Below are 19,385 nucleotides of genomic sequence, written 5' to 3' on the forward strand. Positions count from 1 at the left end.
CTGGGGGAGACAGGCATTTCCTGTGTGCTCAATCATAGATGCCTCATCTGGCCTTTGGCTATGATGTAACAACTCCAAATAAAAGGATTTCCTCATGGTTGACTGGCCTGCTTGAAACTCTTTAGAGAAGAGTGAACAGTCCATAGCTTCCACAGTCATTTCAGTACATTCATGGCTCTTTATTTAGGAGCTGGTTAAAATCACTGACCTTTCATTTGTAATTAAAGAATTAATTTGGTTATTTCACCTTAGCAAGAACAACATTTTCCAGGATTTTTGATTCAAACACTGAGGAGTGGGAATGAGGTCTTATGGTCACTGAAAACAAAAAGGCTTCAAGAAACGGCCAACAAAAAAGGGAGGAGAGGCATCCATTTTATTTTGTTAAACATAATCACTGCATGTCACTCAGCAGAGAAATGAAATGGAATACAGAAAATAGATTGGTCCAACTTTAAGTTTAACATGAGGAATAAGGAAAGTGTCGAATGCAATGAGCATAATTATTCTGTAAGGCAGTGATACTGAAAGTGGCGATTGCAAGCAAAGCTATTTTGAGCTGATGAGTTAGTTGTAAAAATGTATGGATATCTCTACATGGTATGCCATGTAGAGATATCAAGAGCAAAGTTGCTTCATAATTGGGAACAGCCAGACACCCATTAAATGACACTCATGCTAAATCTTGATTATTTTCTTGACTACTTCTGTATGTGGTTGATTCCAATTCGATTTCAGACCCGAGAGTTATAATCCAACATCTCACTGAGTTGCATCCCTGAGTCAAAGACCAAACTATAGCAACTGGAGTTCAGTCTTTTTCTCCACTGTCACCATGTGACAGAGAAATTCACATTAAAAAAGTGCAGTCAATAAACATTGTATGCATGTCAATCATCACTATGAAATTAGAAAACATTAGCTAACAACCACCACTTTCAAAAGTGGTTACTAATTGAAGGAACATTTTAAAACCAGAAAAAAAAACAGAAGGAGCATCAGAACAAATCACAGTTCACTTTATAGATGGCAGAATAATATATGTGGGTATTGTACTATACCTGTGTTGTGGCACTTTGAAGCTAAACATAAACAAGTGCTTTTCAAAATATGCACTACTTGCAGACAGGTACAAATAAGTTCTGTATAAGTAACCATTATTGTAAACATATCAGAGGCCTCTACATACAGTATACAGTTACTGTAAAAGGTGCACAAAGGCAGAGTGAAATGAAAGAGAATGTGTGTCTGGCTGGAGCTATCTTTGACTGCGCTCCTGTTTGAAGGCCACAGTGAACTTCCAGGCTTCGATGGATTGAGACAGGTAGATGGTCTCAGGGAAGAACTCCTCCACGTCAGTGGGAATGTCCAGGTCTTTACGCTCCATGTAGGACACAAGTGTCTCTTTCAGGCTAGAGTAGAAGACAGGACAATGAATATGTGGGTTTCTCAGACAGTGAATATGTTCATGATCCTCAGTCACGATATACAGTACTCCATGTAAGTGATGTACTGAATATCATTATTGTATATGAAAAACAATCTCTTCCATTTCTAAAACTTTCAAAAGTGAGCCATGTAGATTAAGAGATAGCTCTCGACAAGCTAGGTTTAATTGGCAGTGTTCCCTTCCTTGAGTGAAAAAAAATAACATGAATCTGTGATCTGCAGTCTTACCCCCAGTCAGGCTTGAAGGTGTCAGGGGCAAAGGGGTTCTTGAGGATCAGTAACAGGAACTCATGCATCTCCAGCAGGAATGAGTCAGCGCTGCTCTTGGAGAAGAACCCAGTGAGCAGCCTGCGCTCCTCCTCTCCCAAGGCCTGTTTGTACTCCCCTGAGATCTCCACAAACGGGTCCTGAAGACGGGGGGGGAGAAAGAGAGAGAGAATTAGAATTATACAATTATAACATTAGGATTATGTGGTATTCATCAATTTATAAATCATTCTTGACTCAGTTAAATTAGCAGGCAAATCCTTGGGTATACAACCACATTAAACAGACACAACATAGTAAGGCCACCTCATAATCGGTAATACCACCATTAACCTAACCAAATGACGATCTTAACATGATTGCCATCTACAAGACTTCCTGTCCTGTAGCAGTAAAGTGCTGTCTGTTGTCTTACCCTCTTGAGGCGCAGCATGTTCTCTGATTTGAGTGAAGTCAGGAGCTGCCACAGGGCCACACAGTGTTTCAGACTGCACCTCTTCAGGGCCTGAGGGCAAGAGGACAAAGCTAAGGTCAGTCCTACCTGACATTATTTACTAACTACGTCAGGTAAGGCTCAAACAATGTTACTACAAACTACGACCTCTCATCTCAGATGTGGTGAAATAACATCTCTGCTTATGGGCTAGCTCAAAAGATCTCAATAAACAGTATGTCACATGTCAATGAGGTATCATAAGATAAAAACTGATGTTACTATTCACAAACAAAGCTGGAAACAAGAACCAGCTAAAGTGAGTGAATGGTGGTGAAGCCTCCAGGCCAGCCTTTCAGATTTAGCAGAGGAAGGAGAGTAGAAGAAGCAGAAATGAGTAGGTGTTATGCCAAGAGCAGCAGTAGCAGTAGTAGCAGATTACTCTGACCTTGAAGATGTGCGGGGCTGTCTGGTCTCCCATCTGCAGCACCTCCTCCAGGTAGTCGGCCAGCTGCATGTGGGGCTCTCCCCCAGTCATAGCCAGGAAGCCCAGGGCCACCTCCAGCGTGGACAGGGCCTCACACACCTCGCTGTAGGACTGTAGCTCTCCAGCCAGTGCACACAGGGTCAGGGACGCTAGGGGCTCCTGAAAGGGCACAGAAAGCGTGGGGGGGGTCAACTCAATCGCATGTTTTAAATTTGATCATGTCATATTGCACCATGACTTACTTCTGCTCCTGAAAGGGCACAGAAAGAGGTCATACGCAATGACGGGTCATACGCAATGACGGGTCATACGCAATGTCATATTGCACCATGACTTACTTGTCCAACCTTTCCTTTCACATCCTTGAGAATGTTTTCATAATTGCGGTCATGTCTGTTCACCAGTGTGGGGATTCCCTGTAAAGAGGCCCACAAAATGTACATATCATAAAATTGCTCATAACAGCTCATACAGTAGCATGTGGTCGTACAGTAATTTCCTCTCGTCTGTCCCTATACACTCACATTGAGGGTGATGAGGGGTTTGCCCTGTAGGAAGCGGGTGAGGATCTGCTGCTGAATCTTAAGCAGGTCGTACTCATGCAGGGTCTCCTGGCCTCGCTCCATGCTGTACTGGCAGTTGGACAGAACCAAAGGCAACAGGTCCCTCTCCACCTCGTACCGGATCACATGCAGGTCGGTCAGGTCTGCCGGACTCACTGTGTAGCTGGGAGACAGAGAGAGAAAGAGTGAACCTATATTCTCACTTCATCGATGGGCCAGACAATATGAACAGCGTTCTGTCTCAACATTAGAACGAGGACTAACAACGTCCAACTATGCTTTGACATACGGTAATGCAATCCGAATGCATACAGAACGATTCATACCAAATGGAAACTAGTGAGTGTCAGTGTAACAACAGCGCCCTCACCTGGTCTCCTCTCCAGTGTGCTTGTCCACACAGTAGACCAGCTCGTTATGCAGGGCGATGAGGTAGCTGACCAGCGCCGTGGAGCACAGACCAGGACCCTGGCGCCGTGGCAACAGGATCTGGAAGCCACTGGTCAGGTCCAGGTCCTCCCGGCAGAACTCACCTGGAATCTTAATCTCACCTGCAGAGCCACACATAGATTATAATCCAGGTTATAATCCAGACTGCTGGGTTAGGGCTGCGACAAGGCTTCATAGTAGTTACTGTGATGAGCTCTCAGTATTTAAGCCAAAATGGTGTCCTACATTGTTTATCTCTGTATTTACCATTGGTTGCCAGTGACACCCTGAGCTGATTCCATGTCGTCAGGAAGATTTTGATTCGTTTCTCGTACCAGGCTGTGAGGGAGGCTGTGTGAAGATTAAAAAATAATAATCATGAATCTATAAAAAAAATATCGGGCCAATACAGTTGATTGGTCGGTGTAATACATACAGTATTGTGAGTGATTCAGAAGTGACAGTACCTGCTTTCTGACTGTGGAGGAACTCAGCTATGCTGGTATAGGATAGGTCAGCCACATTCTGGAAATTCTTCACCAGATCTTTCTGCAGGGCCAGGATGTCAGGAAGGAACTTCACCAAACGTAACTCTGCCTCCTAAAACCAATAACAGGGTCACTGACTAAACACAACCAATCGCACTGCACCTATAGAACAACTGACTGGTCCCCACACACCAGTGACTGTAAACCTTACCAATGCTGAATCTGAACAGCTGCAGCCTATAGCCATGGTTGATACACAAGTCAGAGCCTCAATGTTTAGTTTTAAGTCAGCGATGTCAATTACCCTCTGCAGGAACCTCCAGAGCATGGGCAAGGTGTCTCTGCCGTCATTCTGCTCCACAATGTGGGTGAGGCTGAGCAGGGACACCCTCTCTCTGCAGCTCCACACCGCTGAGCCATGGATCAGGGAGGCCTGGGGCACAGAGGTCAGGAACAGGCACGGGTCCCCAAACATCAGCCTCATAATGGGGTTGGAGGACACCCGAGAGTCGCCCCTGATAAACGCATTCACGTCCTTCAGCTGTCTGTCCAGGTGCTGGAGATGAGAGGACAGGGGAGGAGAGAGAGAGAAATACAAGAGGGTCTTACTTTGATATCTTTCATATATATACATTTATCTCTGTTATTCAGTGTCCTTGCAAAATATGTATTTATTTACGGATGAGGTAAACAAATAGTGATTTTCTGATTCATGATCATCTGTTTTACCTTGAGTTGAGGAGTGATTATGTCAGTGCATACTGTCATCTCCCAGCCGTTTCGGGCCTCTTTGGTAGAGAGGAGATTGTCATACTGAACAGGCCCTAAGGACAAAATCATAGCATGAACAAGAGTATTCATTTGATTGTGTTAAGATAAAGATGGAGGTGAATCTCATTCAGGGGAATTGCTACCTATTGAGAATGTACTGTATGGAAGAAGATCAAATTGAAAAAAAAATTAGGGGTGGTTTATCTATTTTGTTACTTAGGGTTAGGATGGCCTGGTATGAATGTCAGGATGGCCTGGAATGAATGTCAGGATGGCCAGGTATGAATGTCAGGATGGATAATAGGCGGCAAGAGGGGGTTTCTGGTTTCCTTACAGTTTCCAGGCTGGTGAGGCTCCAGGAGGCTGTTGATCATCAGGTGGACGGCATTGACCGTGTCATCAGCCCCCTTCCCCAAGGACCTGCTCAGGTGCTCCATGTCCTTCAGCAGGTGAGCCATCAGGAACAAACGTGGGTCAGGGACTGGAGGCTTGATGATGGCAGAAATGGGCTAGACAGACAAAGAGAAATAAATAAAGAGAAAGAGATGTAAAGATAAATATGCCCCACAAACAAAACCGTTCAATTTAAATGTCCCTTTAAACCTTTGTTGGTTTGCTGTGGTCTACCTGTAGGTGACTGCTGGCCCCTAACAGCATGGCAATGTGTGTGAGCAGGCGGACCAGGTTGAAGGGCACGGGGGACATGTTCTTGGTGTCCCTCATGTCTGGATTGTCTCTCCGTGTGGGATCCCCTAGGATGTGGCCAGGCTGGGTGCGGTCACCCCTATGGAAAGGTAACAATCACTTTCTCATTCTCCAGTATTGTGACATTACAGCATCTACTGAAGCAATTTCTATGATTCATAATCTCAAAGTGAGTCACACTGACTCACTGAGAGCCCAACTCACTGGATCTGAACAGCAGTAAAGCCATGGACAGGTCTGTGGTCGTCCCCTCCTATCTCAGCCCCACAGTCCAGACAACGGCTCCTCTCCATAGGCTGGCCACACTGAAGGGGGAGTTGGAGAGAAAAGCAGGACAGAAAAAGAGATTAAGAGAAAGTACAATGTTGTGTTTTAACAGCTCATATATTAAAGTTAAGCCAAATAGCTAATCCAAAATCAACTGAATGCTACATACCTCACCAATGGTGCAAGGGTGACCATTCGAACAAACTGTGGAAAACAGTAGAAAGCTTGATATTTTCGAAAACACATAATTCTTTCCGATTCACATATGAAAAATAATTTCACCATGCCACTACTTACAGTACCACTGCAACTGTCCCATGGCTTGGTGGGCAACTGCTAGCATGTCCTCCGGCATAGTGGGTAAGAAGGCTCTCTATGTACGGACAAAATAAACAACCTTAAATTGACTAATCTGTGATGACAAACAATGGAGGGGCAATAGATCAGAGCAGGCAGTATCCCCACCTGCATGTTGGCAGGGACCAGTGCCAGTTGCTGGAGGGGCACCAGTACACCCTGGTTTCCACAGAGCAGGACTGCAGCCAGGTGAACACTCAGCTCCACCACCACACACTCTGCACCAGAGGCCCCAGGCAGGACACCCAGGACATCCAGCCGGTTGGCCACCAAGGCCTGGGCGAAAGCCTTCACTTCTGGACTGGCAAGCACCCTGGAGGCCTGGATGAAAGCCTCCAGTGCTCTGCATTGCTAGGAAATCAATAGGGACATTTAATCAATTAATCAATCATTCAGACACTCCAGATGGGAGTCTAAGGGAGCTGAGGTGACATTTTGACACAGTACTGGCTCTCCCGAGTAAGAACTTACCTCAGGTTTTGGATGGAAGCTGGGATTGGCAGCTTTGTAGAGAGAGGTGACTTCTCTGAACAGAGCCAACAGCAGGCAAACGGTCCTCCTCTGTGGCAGACATTTACAACCCTACACACATACGCACAAAAGGATTCTTATAAACACATCCTCCCTGAGGCAGGATACTGTACCTTATAGAAAACCCATTCAAAGACACACATCATCACATAACATGCACGCAAAATAATTGGTTTCAACTGCCTTGCTGGCTCTGTTAGTGTTTCAGTTAAGAAGTAAAATAGAACTACAAAAAATACCTCACAAGCCTTGTCTAATCCCTCTACTTTGCCTTCCATCATTGTCTTGGCAACAGCGTCTCGGATAGTCTTGTAGTCCTCTCCACACACAAGGTACTGGTCTATCTGCGTGCCATCTTGACTCTGGTGGACAGTGAAAACAGAGTACGGGTAAGTGGTCTTAAATGATCAGACGACTAAAGGATGGTACTGTATCATTTCAAGTTTGACACAGACATTAGCTTTCATTAGCCTCCTAAAGGATATTCTATGGAAGGGCAACATTACCTGCTGCAGAACCTCGTCAGGGAACAGCCAGCGGACATCAGCCACTTTTAGGAGTTTCTGGACAAACTCCACTCCACACTGGCTGGAGATCTTGCGGATCAGGTACACCCGGTACCAGTCATTCCCACTGTACGTACACAGGTCTACCACGCTGGTCAGGAACTCTGCACTTCCATTCTGGGATACCTCCTGGGATCCTATTGGACCGTAATGGGAGAGAGAAGTGGAACATGACAATTACATTTCTTGAGTGGAAGGCTGAGAAGACTATAAAGATTACAAATATCACTGATATTATTTAGTCATTTTTTTATGAACTGTTGTGCATTGACCATTAAATTACAAGATTAATTCCATTCCACATGCTAAAGTAGATTGTTATGAGTCATGCTGAAACATCAAGATTACATACCTGCGGGAGCCAGCCTATCCACCAGCAGACCTGTAGCCATATCCAGACCCATGCGCACCCTGGCCACCTGCTGCAAGTACTCTACAGTGGCCTCCTGGGTAGACGTAGCGTCTGAGCGCAGGAAATCCCCGAGGAAGGCCTTCTCATCCTGCAGACATGCCTGCTGCTCCGCCATGGTGTAGCACTGCATCCTCTCAAACATGGAATCCTGGGGTGTGTGACAACACTCCAAAACATTTATAAAACTCAAACAAATATGCCTGCATTCATATTCAATTGAGACACAAACAATCTGAAGAACTGTTCAATGTGACATTTGTATATACCTCCAGGCAGTTGATGTACAGAGAATAGAGTTCTGTTTTGTCTGCTTCCTCCAAGATGTTGCTCTGTTCAACTGCTGTCAGGTGCTGTTGCAGGTAGCCTTTGACATCATCAAAGCTTAAAGACAATAAAAAAAAAAACAATTTAATGAAAACCTCAATACTTATTAAAAAAGCAGGCAACCAGCCCTAGCTAGCCACTCACCTGTACTTGAGAAGGAGTTTGAGCACCACCGACCGAACTACTGGATTCTTGTCCACAGAATCATCAAAGGGAGAGAGTGCTTTGGTCAACATCTGACGATGACGACCTGAGCAAAAGGAAACCTGTTTTTAAGAACAAGACACACACACACCACACACACACACACACCACGCACCACACACCACACACACACAGTACCTCCGATGATGGGGACAGAGGTAGGCTCCACCATGAGGAAGGACAGCAAGTGAAGGATGATGGATCTACAGGGGGGACAGTTGTCCTTGAAGCACACGGTAGATACCAGGTCTATGAAGAAGGAGTTGCACTGCTTCCTGAACTGGGCATTCTGGTTAATTAGGATCCTACACAACAAAACAATTAACACAGGTAAGTAACAACATAATGTTTTTTATAATAATGTCACTTACAAAATTCAATTACCTCATGAAAGCAGCAAGACTGGGAAGTCTAAAATGACTTTACAAGCATGTCATTGGCTATTAAAACAAGGGAATTAACAAATAGGTCTATTGTGTCATTTTCTCATCAATGTGAATGTGCTTACCGTATTTCCTCAGAGGGCCTCAGGGCAAAGTCGTCTGCGACGTCCTGCATGCAGAGAGGACAATACATCTGACCTGGGAGGAGCCACTGCCTGATGCAGGCCAGGCAGTAGATGTGGTCACAAGGCAGGCTGAGGGGGTCCTGGGGGTCACCCATACACACAGGGCATGGCTGAAGGCCAAACCTAAAACACAGACAGGAGGGTCACACTCCCATTAACCATAGTCTACAAGACCAGTATCTCTCTGCTTGGTCATATGACTCTAATGCACATCTGCAGGTAGAGAAGGAGAGAGGAAATAAGATTGGGTCGGGTACCTGAAGATGCGTTCGACTGCTCCATCTTTGCAGGCTTTGAGTATGCCGATCACTGCCTCAAATGGCTGCCTCATTTTTAGGTCTGAGTTTTTCTCCAGCACCTTGATGGGACCAAGAAAATGTAGCATTTCACAGTATAAAATATATCCTGCTGCAATTAGCCTAACTCATCAGATGAAATGTACCAGAGAGGGGATCAGACCATACTTACTTGGCCTAACCTTCGTGTGTGCTCTAGAACAAGAGGTTTCAGGTTCTTCTCCACTGCCTCAATGCTTAGCAACATGTGCTGCACAAACAGAGACAGGGAAAAGATGCGGTTCCATCCAGTCCTATAAGGAACCACAAAACAGAAACTTATTCTGTTGAAATTATAACAAACAGCAACCACAGAATAAATAAATGTTAATTTGCACTTGGCATCTGAAAATACGCAGCACGATGAATACTTGTCAAGACTTACAGTGTATGTGGAAAGGTAGCACTCCATCTCAATCATACTGTATTCTTAACGACCTAGACAGTTTTACACTTTTCTTTGTACAGAGAATTTAAACTCACTGGGCTCTGTGGACCATTGCCTTGCTTCTCTCCCCATAGTGTTGTAGGCTCTCCTCAGAGCAAACCAGCTCGACGGGGACCTGGAGCTTCTTGACCTGCCTGAGCCAGGCTAGCCGCTGGGGGTCTGTGTCCAGAGCTTGGGGCTCCAGGTACTCCACACATGCCACAGCTGCATACACATCCAGCATCTGGTAGTGAGAGACAGAGTCAATGCAATGCAACAATGCAAAATAAACATATTTTAAATGCACTTGCAAGCCTACAGCATGAAGTTGTGCTCTGTCACTGTTCCAAGTTATTCACTGTTAGTCACCGTTATTCAATAGCATAGGGACAGGAGGAAAGTCACATCAAAGTCTTACCATCTCCACCCCCTCTCTGGCCTGTGTGTTCCTAAGTAGGACTTTGGCCACTTGGGGCTCGATGCTGATCATTCTTGAGAGGTTCTGCAGGCGGTTCTTAAACTCATGGTAGGCAGCATGGATCCAGGGCAGTGACATCACCTCCTTATCCATTGCTTCATGGCGCAGTCGCAACTCGTTTACGCAGCAGTTCATGGCCCCACAGAGAAGCTATAAGGTTTGAGCACACATCATTTTCAGATATCACCCTACATAAAGACCACTGAAAATAGAGGCTGATCTTCTGAAAATATACTTTTTGAAAGTAAAAACAGAAAACTCTACCTGTAGGTCCTCCTGACAGATCACGTTCATTGTCATAGAGATAAAATCCTGCAGGTATCTGTGGAAAAACTCTGTCTGCATCTCCTTGTCTGCTTTTGCAATGTAGCGGCCAAGTGGGGTCTTCCCAAAGAACTCTTCAAACTGGTGTTGGGTATGGCCTATTATAGACAAACAATAATTTAGTTAAATGCAGAGGAATAAGATGCTTGGAGAAAAATTAACCAAAACGTACAACATACAGTAGAGTTTACACTATGTTCCAGATAAGATTATCTGATACACTACCTTCTCGTTGCAGAGCGTGAACCCAGAGTTCATCCAGGTAGTCTTTGATCCTCCAGCTGAAAGGCATGCTGCAGCCGATGTTCTTGTCTAGGGCAATGTAATTCTGTACCAGGATGGTCTTTAACTCAGAACTGTGACAGAGAGTGATTGATTTAGAATGGAATGAGAGTGTGGAACACTAAGCTACTGGCATTCTTGAGTTATAGACCGCATACAGTAGAAGATGGCCTCTTAGAACATAATGAACCATTAGGACACTTACTTGCGGTCCACTCTCATGTAGGGAACATCCAGTAATTTATCATTCCTAAAGATGTCCAACCACAGCATTTTCACAGACTCTCCTGAGTTGGTGTCCAATAGGATGTCAAGATTACGATCCCGGTCAATGACAGAGACCAGCTGGGCCAGGAAGGGAATGACCACAGCCTGGACACACTTCCATAGGGTGTGTCTGTTATGGTACAATAGTTTAGTGGGGCCATTGTTGAACAACAGTGAGTCAAATTAAAGGTTTTGTTAACAAATAGCTTTCCTGGGGAATTTCCCAGCTTTCCTGCAAAAGTAGAGTGGTGAAAAATCTCTTACCTGAATGTCCCCCCCTCCTGCAAGGCATCAATGTTGGACGCTTCCTTCATTACCCAGTTGTTTGATGAGAGGGTGTTGCCATCGTGAGTCATCAGCAAGGAGTGAAGGCGCCTCTTCACAGTTCTCAGAAATTCAGCTATTCATATACATGAATAAACACAGTGTGATTATAAGCATGATTGGATTGCATAACATGATATAACTGCTACTGAGTACTCATACCTCTTATTTCATCGTTGTCATTCAGGAGTGTTAGTAGGATCTCCACTCTCCTGGTACTGCGGACCCCGCCATCCATCTGGTCCCTGAGCATGCCCACTGCGCTCTGCACACAGCTACGCACCAGCACCGTGGTGTCTAGAACATTCTCCCATCCCTGTGGTAGGGTGTCAGGGAAGGAACATAAAACATGAGGTGTGTGCTCAAAAACAACAATGGTTATGTGCACATGATTTTCCAATAGCAATTGGGGATTACTCACTGGTTGGTCTTCCTGCTCCATTTGATGTTGCTCTGTCTCAGTGTACATGTCATCTATTTCCATAGCTGTGCAAAAATACAAAGTGCCCTTGTAATCGTTTGTCAAAAAGTTTTTCACTTGTCCACTATTAACAATATCACAGTGTAACTTTTCCATTAAAACCTTTATCTACCTTCAGGCTGATCCTTCTTCTCCTCAAACAGCTGACTAATTGTCAGGTTTTGCAAGGCTTTGATATCTGACACGATATCTTTGGATCTTCTGAGGTCATCAATATGAACTGACCTCCAGGGACCTAAAGAGAAAAAGCATCACCTTAAAACCTATGATTATCTTCTGTCTTCTTATCACATTACCTCATTTCCATGTGTTAAAGCTACATTCATGATCACTACTGATCAACTCACCTCCATGAAATCCAACATAGGAAGTTCCTCCTTCCATCCGTGGCAGTTTGGTAATGAAGTAGACAAACACCTTGCCTCCCATCTCCTCTGTTCTTGTTTTGTTGATTTCATTTATAGCTGAGTACCTAAGAGAAAATAAAACATTCTTAAAATCCCATTTAGTTGTACAGTATATCATAAAAAAAGATTTAATTAAAACTTGACCTACTTTGCAGATGCAATGAGATTTGCGCTGAGAGATGCTTCATCAAAATCAGACTGAATGATGAGTATTTTGTTGCCAGATGCACTCTTTCTCCCATCTCCCAATGTTAGAAAATGCCTAGAATTACAGTACAGTTTAAAGGTGCTGACAATTTACAATGTCAAAAAGGGTGAAATAAACATATTTATGAAAATAAATAAATATACCATGTATTATGCAGATGAATTAAACATGTCAAAGACACACACCTGATCTTCTTAAGGAAAGAGTGCTCTGTGTCAAACTGCTGCAGTGAGAGAACCTCAACATTGTGCACCACCTCTTCCAGTGGTCCAATATCTGATGCTGTCAAAAGCCTAGAAAATGTTGTCATCTGGGGAAGTTAAGATATAACTTAGAAGTGGATAAATTAAGGTACCAAGGTAAAATGTACTGAATGAATACAATAATTAGTTACCTCTGTGAAAATGGAATGGCACAGGTCATCCTGGTGTGTTTGAGAGAAGATGAAGTCAGCCAAAGAGCTGTGCTTCTGCTCCTCGAAGTAGATTCTTGCCAATTGTTCACTCTCAACTTTGGGGAAAGTTGTGCAGTCCAGCCGCACCACAGAGTCTGGGGTGGCACAGTTCAGCAGTATGAGTTTAGCCTCATCCAGGAGTCTTCTTTGGGGGTCTGAGATATTCATTTCTTCCCTCTGTTTCTCTGTCACTTGAAGGACAACAGAAGCACATGTGTCCGAATGGAAGCCAATGAAGACATCAGGTGGTAGGTAATTGTATGTCTGGGGTGCCATTGAGTGTTGGTTGCTGAGAACCACAAACTTCGCAACCCATCTTTCCAACTCTTGAACAACTCTCCTTTGTTCACTTTTGAGGACATTGTGGATGTCCAGGTAATGTTTCTCAAGCCTGTTGATGAGAGGGATTGGGAACTGTCTGTAGACCACCTCTTTTTCCTCAATGACAATGAGCCTGAAGTCTTTGTGCACTCTGCATTTCACACGATGGGTTCCCAGTCCTAGGTCAACATACTTCTGTCCTCCGAGGCAGACATAGTATTGGTTGAGAGCATCATAGAGACTTTCATAGAGGTTTTGCAAGTTCAGGAGCACAGCCGTTCGGCCGGTTTCCATGCAGATTTTCACTCTGTTAATGTTGCGGCAGATCTGGGTGTACTCCTGGTCCTTTGGGAAGCTTGACCCAAAGATGATCTCTGGCTGGCAGCTCTCAGAGAAGAAGGTCTGCTGTAGGATCTGAAGGGCTGCATAGTTTTTTGTCAGAACCAACAGGTAGCGGCACTCTTCCTCCTGACCAATTGCTAAGATGTTTTGTCTGACCAGCTCAATGGCACTGATACTCTCTAGATTAGGTTTGATGTGCAGCCTTTTTGTGAAGACTGTGACTGCGTCCACATCATCACTTCCACTGAAGTTTCTCAGCACCGCCTCCACTATCTTCTCTGCACTGGGAGTCTGCTCAGAGGCCTTGGTGACTGCAAAAACCATCTTGATCAAGCTGTAGTAGTCACGCAAGCCAAAGAAACCTTTGCTCTGTTTATGACAGATGTTTAGGTAGGCCCTGGCAAAGGGTTGGAAGAAATCCCTGACCTTTTCCAAAATCATTGTGTCACATGAGCATATGCCTTTAGCACTCTCAATCAGCTCCTTCTCATCAGGGTCACCACGTGAAACAAAGATGCCTCTGTTCATTTTAGCAGGATCCAAGGCCCAGTTGGAAATGCCAATGAATCCAACCTTTTTGTGCGGTAAAGGCTCATCGTCAATGCATCCTTCTTCAAGCAAAGGATGGAGGGTTTTCAGGGGCATTTTGGGAGAGTCCTCAGCCAGGCCAATTTCATCCAGCACCACCACAGATATGTACTCACGTAGATTCTTTCCCTCCTGGAAACGACCACATTGCTTGAATGTGTTGATGATGCCGTCCGGTGTGGAGTGGGGGCTGCACTGAAAGGACACCAAGTGAATCTGTTTCAGCCTTTTGTAGAGATCAGAGTGGGCCGCTTGGCCCTGCATAGCATCTGCTACCAAGGTCTTAGACAGGGATTTTGAGCTTCCAGGTTTTCCAACCAAAAAGAGGGGGATTCTCAGCTCAATGCAGATTACCATCATGAAGACATTTTCTTTAAGTGCATTGTTTCGTGCAATCGTTTCGCCAAGGGGCACTCCACTCAGAAAGAGATCCTGCATGAGTGAGATTTCCTGCATCACTTTCAATGGGCTGTATGTTTCCGTTAAATATTTGCAGATTCTCTGTCTGTACTTCTCTTTCTTTTCCAAGCAGGCATGGTAGCACACTCCCACAGATATCACCAGAGACCACAAAACTGGATCTCTTCCTTCCTGGTCCCTCTGGTTTCTTTCACTTCTCTCTGCATTTTGATTTCTCTTGAAATGCCTAAGCTCAGCAAACAGCATCTTATGGTTTTTGTAGAACCACACGAAGGCCAGCATGCAACGTTCTACATCCCTCAGACTAACAAAGCTGCATTCATCTTTCCTTGTCCGCATGTACTTCTGTGAGGCAGACAGGACATCTGTGATCAATGTAACATATTCTATATTGATTGTGTTGGTCTCAACCACCCTCTGAACTATTTGCTGGATGTACATTTTCTCAGTGTGATCATTGAGCTGTCCGAAGTCCCACACCAGAGGAATCATGCTGGGGGGTAAAGCCTGTACTCTATACACCAACTGGCGGAGAGGGATGGATCCAAGCTTTTGGTCCGTTTCTTCAGCTCTGACTCGGTACCCAAGACCAGCTGATTCCAACCTCTGAATCATCTCATCTGTGTGTTTTCTGTAAGGGTTGCATGCAGCAATAATTTGCAAGCCGCAGTGTGGCGTCAAACGTTCTCCTTCAACAGTGTTGTCACATAGAACCTCCTTGATACTGCTGATGGCTTCTGTTGTGTTGGCCTCATCAAAGAAGAGAACAGAATCAAAGCCATAGTCTTGCTTGTTGGTAAATGCAATGGCTTCAGCATCTCTAACTTTGGTGTAAATCATGTCTGAGCTTGTTCCTCCATGCACTTTCACTAGCTTCAGATTCTCAGTGGCCACTCCGCTCCTTCGAAGTTCACAAAGGAATTTGATGAGCCTTGTCTTCCCACACCCTGTCTCCCCCATGATTATGACAGGGATGCCACACCGGAACCGCATGTGAATTGCCAGCATCTTCAATATGTTGTCTGTGGTGAGCTCATACGTTTCATCAGGATCAAGAGGCCACTGGATCCCCAAAACATTACAAATCCGCTCGATTTTCTCCCCTCTGGGCAGTTGATCAAAGTTGATGTTGAAGGGCACTCTCTGTAGTTGCAGGCCCTCATACAACTCTCTTGTCATGATGCTTCTTTTAATCACCTTTTTTGTGGATGGATCAATGGCATCAACTGCGTTCTGTTCATTGGGCTGTAAGTGGAAGCCAATGAAAGTCATGGACACATGGTCGTCGTTGAAGAAGATGTATGGATGTGGTTCTGACTCCCATCTCTTCCTGATCCGGAATGGAGCCAAGTCTTCATCATTGACCCCAGTTAGGTCCATCTGCTGCCTCCCAGGGCTCTGATCAGAGATGCTGAGGGATGGAGTGGCAAAGTCCTTGGCCATCAGAATCATGAAGTCCACCACAAAGGTCTTGAATCCCTGGAGCATGTCCCCTGTTAAAGTGGCATCACAGAAAACTGACGTCTCACAGTCACGCAGCTGAAGGTTTAGAAACCATGCAAAATTTCTCAACTCTGCCCATGATGGGTCCATGATGCCACAGTAAACAAAAAGCATCTGTAGACATTCCACATAGGTCCCTTCGACTTCATTGTACATGAAGGTATCCAGGTTGATGTGGTTATGGAACCGTGTGAGATACTGATAGGGTCTTTGGTAGGCTTCACTCCTGAACTCTTGATCGTCCATAAGTGGGTCTTCAGGCTTCACAATGGAGGGATCTTCTTGACGCATCATTTCCAGCTCTAGAACCTCTTTTGGTGGGCGGCAGAAGATGTTTGGGAACACATCCAGGAATGTTGAGTCAACACTTGCAGTCTGTGAAAAAATTTGAGAAAGACGATAAAACCTCAAATCAAAACATAAATCTACAGATAGAATTTTGAGTCTTAAAAACGTACCTTTCTTGGGCCATTTCTGGGTGAGTTTACAGTCGACAGTAGGATCTCAATGACGTACAGCTGCTTGTTGCTGCATTTCCACATCCTTCCCTCGGAGTCCATCAAATAACGCAGGACCAACAGTTTAAACAGAAATTCATAAAGGCCTTTCTGCACCTGATGAATGTTGCAAAAAATAATAATAATAATAATAATTTAATCAAAATATCAACTCAAAATACAACTTCATAACCTATAATGACAAATCAATGGAAATACAATGTTACTACAGTAATAAAAGAGTTACTACAAAGGTATATGGAAAACGTAATATAGATTTTTAATTATTCTACATAATACCCAATAGATTTACCGAAGATGTGACATCGAAATGAAAGATGGTGAGCTCTTTCTTTTTGGGGCTGTTGAGCAGAGACTGAAGAATAATGTTTTCATCAACCCTGGGCTCAATCAATCGGATGCATTTCAGCAGTGAGGGCTTCTTGGTGGTGTGCTTCAGTTTTTCATACAGCCTCTTAATGTAAAGGGATTTACCTGAAAGTTTGAAGTTTTAACATGTTATAGTTCTGAGTAAAATATAAACTGAAGAGCTAGTTCATTTCAATAAGGTCAAAGGTTGGTAAACCTGTCTGTGCACATGAGAACAAGCATAACACTCACCAACACCAGCTCTTTTGGATGACACAACTCCAACGCACAGTTTCTCTTTGAACACAGCAGCAGCACTCGACTGGTCTGATGGGACGGTGTAGTGTCTGTTCAGGTAGCTCTGAATCCTGCTCACAGGCTCTTGGGGCACCATGTGCAATCTGTACTGGCTGAAAGCTGAGGGAAGGTAGGCATGCTCCCGATCTGAGCTGCAGATTATCACAAGTTTGTAGTCTTTCCTGCTCTGCATTTTGATTCTCTGGAAGAAGTTCTCAACTTTGGAGCTCACTTCATAAGTCAGCTGATCTCCATAGAGCATGGTGTATATCTTCTCTCCTCTATAGCCTAAGGTGAGGCAGCGCCTAAGGAATAGCTCAACCTGCTCGTAAGACGTAGAGGAGTTGCAGAGGAGGACCTCATCGTATGTGGGAAGTTTCTCGTGTTTGCTACTCATGTATATGGAGATGCAAGACATTAGGATATCATCATGTGGACAAACAATGAGGTTTGGGCTCCCAACAGCCAGGCCCTTGGGTAGCTCTCTTTGAATGCTTTTATCCACCCTCTCATCAGTTCTATCTTCCTCAACCTCTTCATCTTTGTTGGCCAATATCTCTAACAGTCTTCCAAGGCTTCTGACATCAACAGTGTCTGTGAGAAAGTTCTTCATGTCTTTCATGTAAGCGTTCCACATCAAATCCAGCTTTCTTGAGCCACTTGCTTGCTCCACAAGACTTGGTAGATCCTCAGAGGGAAGATCCATTTCTCCCATAAAATCTGGAACTCTCTCTACATTGCTTGGTACCTCAATAAAGGTCTGAAAGTCAATGTCCTCATTTTGCTCTGCTGGTTTGGTGAGGATTTCATACTGTAGAGCATGCCAGACCTGCCTCAAATCTGAGGGTGTGCAGTTTGGTTTGACAAAGGAGAGCATCATGAGAACCTGGTCCTTCAAATTGCTCACATTTTGCTGTGTCAGCTTGCTGCACAGATAGACAATCTGCTCTGCAGTGTAGTAGTTCAGGTAGTAATGGCTGGACCTCTGTTTGTCCATAAAGTCCTTCCAGTACTTAAGACACTTTTCCATTTTCCTGCACAATTCAGGGAGCTGTTCCACTATGTTGCCCTCTACCATAATAATACTAATGACACTGCCTAGGTTGAAGTCCAAGATGATGCCTGTCTCTTTGCTGAGTGAGCTACAATTGATTTGGGCTTCCCAGTGTCTGAATAGGGGATTCCCAGCAGTAAATAGGGCAATGAATGCTACAGCTAATCTCTGGACATTGGCAAAAACCTGAAAGAATTTACAAAATGATTCCTCAGTTATAATTATACATGTATAACATACAATATCACACATACATATGAAATACTAGAATCTATATATTTGTATATACTATATCAAATTCAAATCCACATTAAATAGTTTAGCTAAAACATTATCAGTGTTATTTCTATAGTTGAAATATTGGTATACCTCTGCAAAGTGGTCCACCTCACACTGGCCCTGGTCCCCTTTACCAGACATGAGCATGAGCTTGTTTTGGAGGTCCCTCAGGTCCTCCAGAGAGTAACTGCGCATCTCGTGGCCCTCATCATGCTCTTCTGGGATCTGCAGCTTCAGGGCCGTGTCAAGACTCAACTTAATTAAGAAACAGAAACAAAATGAATTGAGGCATTATACTGAAGAATCTTATCCTCCATGCTACTGAATGGATATGGAACGGAATGAATAAAACATTTACCTTCTTTACATTCTGCCCACTGATGAATGAATAAAACATTTACCTTCTTTACATTCTGCCCACTGATGATGTAGATGCCTTTATTGTTGATGGCTGATGCTAAAGAGAGAGAGGACAGCTCCACAGACCCATGGCTGTCCTTGACAGTCTTCAACCACTCCAGGTGGCGTGCAGTGTCACACTGGAATCAGAAAATAGAAAGTCAATGGAATTCACTGCAAAACAATAAAGATACAAATTGTTGTTTTGTTCAACTTTCTCACCAGCTTCTTTGGGAGGTTTCCATCATTTTCCAATGCCCTCCAAAGCTTTTTCAGTACCTCCTTAAAGGCCTGGAAACCAGCTTCTGGTTTCAGCTCATACAGCATTGGGGAGTAACCAAGGACAGCATCATGGAAACAGGCAACACGGTCCACATCAAGGTCATTCTCTCCAGCAGAAATGGAGGCCAGGTCAACAAACACCTTCAGCTCATTGATATCTGTAATAGCATAAATCAATACAGACAACCCCAAACAGTTTTTTTTGTTGTTTTTTTTAAATCAACAA

The 19,385-nt window shown here is 44.2% G+C and overlaps 1 protein-coding gene across 1 annotated transcript in view; it reads right to left on the reverse strand.

The window, feature by feature from the left end:
• Positions 1-355: 355 nt before the first annotated feature.
• The window catches only part of LOC310809744 (E3 ubiquitin-protein ligase rnf213-alpha-like), a 28,323-nt gene continuing 9,293 nt past the window's right edge, over positions 356-19,385 (reverse strand). Inside the window, exons 22-67 of the mRNA XM_083677172.1 lie at positions 19,100-19,317; positions 18,880-19,017; positions 18,569-18,733; positions 17,101-18,385; positions 16,793-16,974; positions 16,441-16,596; positions 12,749-16,357; positions 12,540-12,664; positions 12,295-12,408; positions 12,087-12,211; positions 11,852-11,974; positions 11,680-11,744; positions 11,421-11,574; positions 11,199-11,334; positions 10,873-11,064; positions 10,611-10,741; positions 10,326-10,483; positions 10,002-10,211; positions 9,640-9,827; positions 9,290-9,410; positions 9,079-9,179; positions 8,762-8,944; positions 8,392-8,558; positions 8,194-8,299; positions 7,992-8,106; positions 7,666-7,873; positions 7,254-7,450; positions 6,987-7,109; positions 6,688-6,798; positions 6,325-6,567; positions 6,157-6,232; positions 6,029-6,063; positions 5,797-5,897; positions 5,515-5,671; positions 5,222-5,396; positions 4,846-4,940; positions 4,421-4,672; positions 4,096-4,228; positions 3,896-3,979; positions 3,570-3,750; positions 3,161-3,362; positions 2,975-3,052; positions 2,598-2,795; positions 2,132-2,221; positions 1,678-1,856; positions 356-1,412 (exon numbers count right to left, since the gene is read on the reverse strand). Of these exons, the coding sequence (XP_083533298.1) occupies positions 1,259-1,412; positions 1,678-1,856; positions 2,132-2,221; positions 2,598-2,795; positions 2,975-3,052; positions 3,161-3,362; positions 3,570-3,750; positions 3,896-3,979; positions 4,096-4,228; positions 4,421-4,672; positions 4,846-4,940; positions 5,222-5,396; positions 5,515-5,671; positions 5,797-5,897; positions 6,029-6,063; positions 6,157-6,232; positions 6,325-6,567; positions 6,688-6,798; positions 6,987-7,109; positions 7,254-7,450; positions 7,666-7,873; positions 7,992-8,106; positions 8,194-8,299; positions 8,392-8,558; positions 8,762-8,944; positions 9,079-9,179; positions 9,290-9,410; positions 9,640-9,827; positions 10,002-10,211; positions 10,326-10,483; positions 10,611-10,741; positions 10,873-11,064; positions 11,199-11,334; positions 11,421-11,574; positions 11,680-11,744; positions 11,852-11,974; positions 12,087-12,211; positions 12,295-12,408; positions 12,540-12,664; positions 12,749-16,357; positions 16,441-16,596; positions 16,793-16,974; positions 17,101-18,385; positions 18,569-18,733; positions 18,880-19,017; positions 19,100-19,317 (11,339 nt within the window). The 3' untranslated portion in view covers positions 356-1,258. The remainder of the gene's footprint in view (positions 1,413-1,677; positions 1,857-2,131; positions 2,222-2,597; positions 2,796-2,974; positions 3,053-3,160; positions 3,363-3,569; positions 3,751-3,895; positions 3,980-4,095; positions 4,229-4,420; positions 4,673-4,845; positions 4,941-5,221; positions 5,397-5,514; positions 5,672-5,796; positions 5,898-6,028; positions 6,064-6,156; positions 6,233-6,324; positions 6,568-6,687; positions 6,799-6,986; positions 7,110-7,253; positions 7,451-7,665; positions 7,874-7,991; positions 8,107-8,193; positions 8,300-8,391; positions 8,559-8,761; positions 8,945-9,078; positions 9,180-9,289; positions 9,411-9,639; positions 9,828-10,001; positions 10,212-10,325; positions 10,484-10,610; positions 10,742-10,872; positions 11,065-11,198; positions 11,335-11,420; positions 11,575-11,679; positions 11,745-11,851; positions 11,975-12,086; positions 12,212-12,294; positions 12,409-12,539; positions 12,665-12,748; positions 16,358-16,440; positions 16,597-16,792; positions 16,975-17,100; positions 18,386-18,568; positions 18,734-18,879; positions 19,018-19,099; positions 19,318-19,385) is intronic.

This window comes from Argentina silus (assembly GCF_951799395.1).
Source record: "Argentina silus genome assembly, chromosome: 9".
In the NCBI taxonomy this organism is placed as follows: domain Eukaryota; kingdom Metazoa; phylum Chordata; class Actinopteri; order Argentiniformes; family Argentinidae; genus Argentina; species Argentina silus.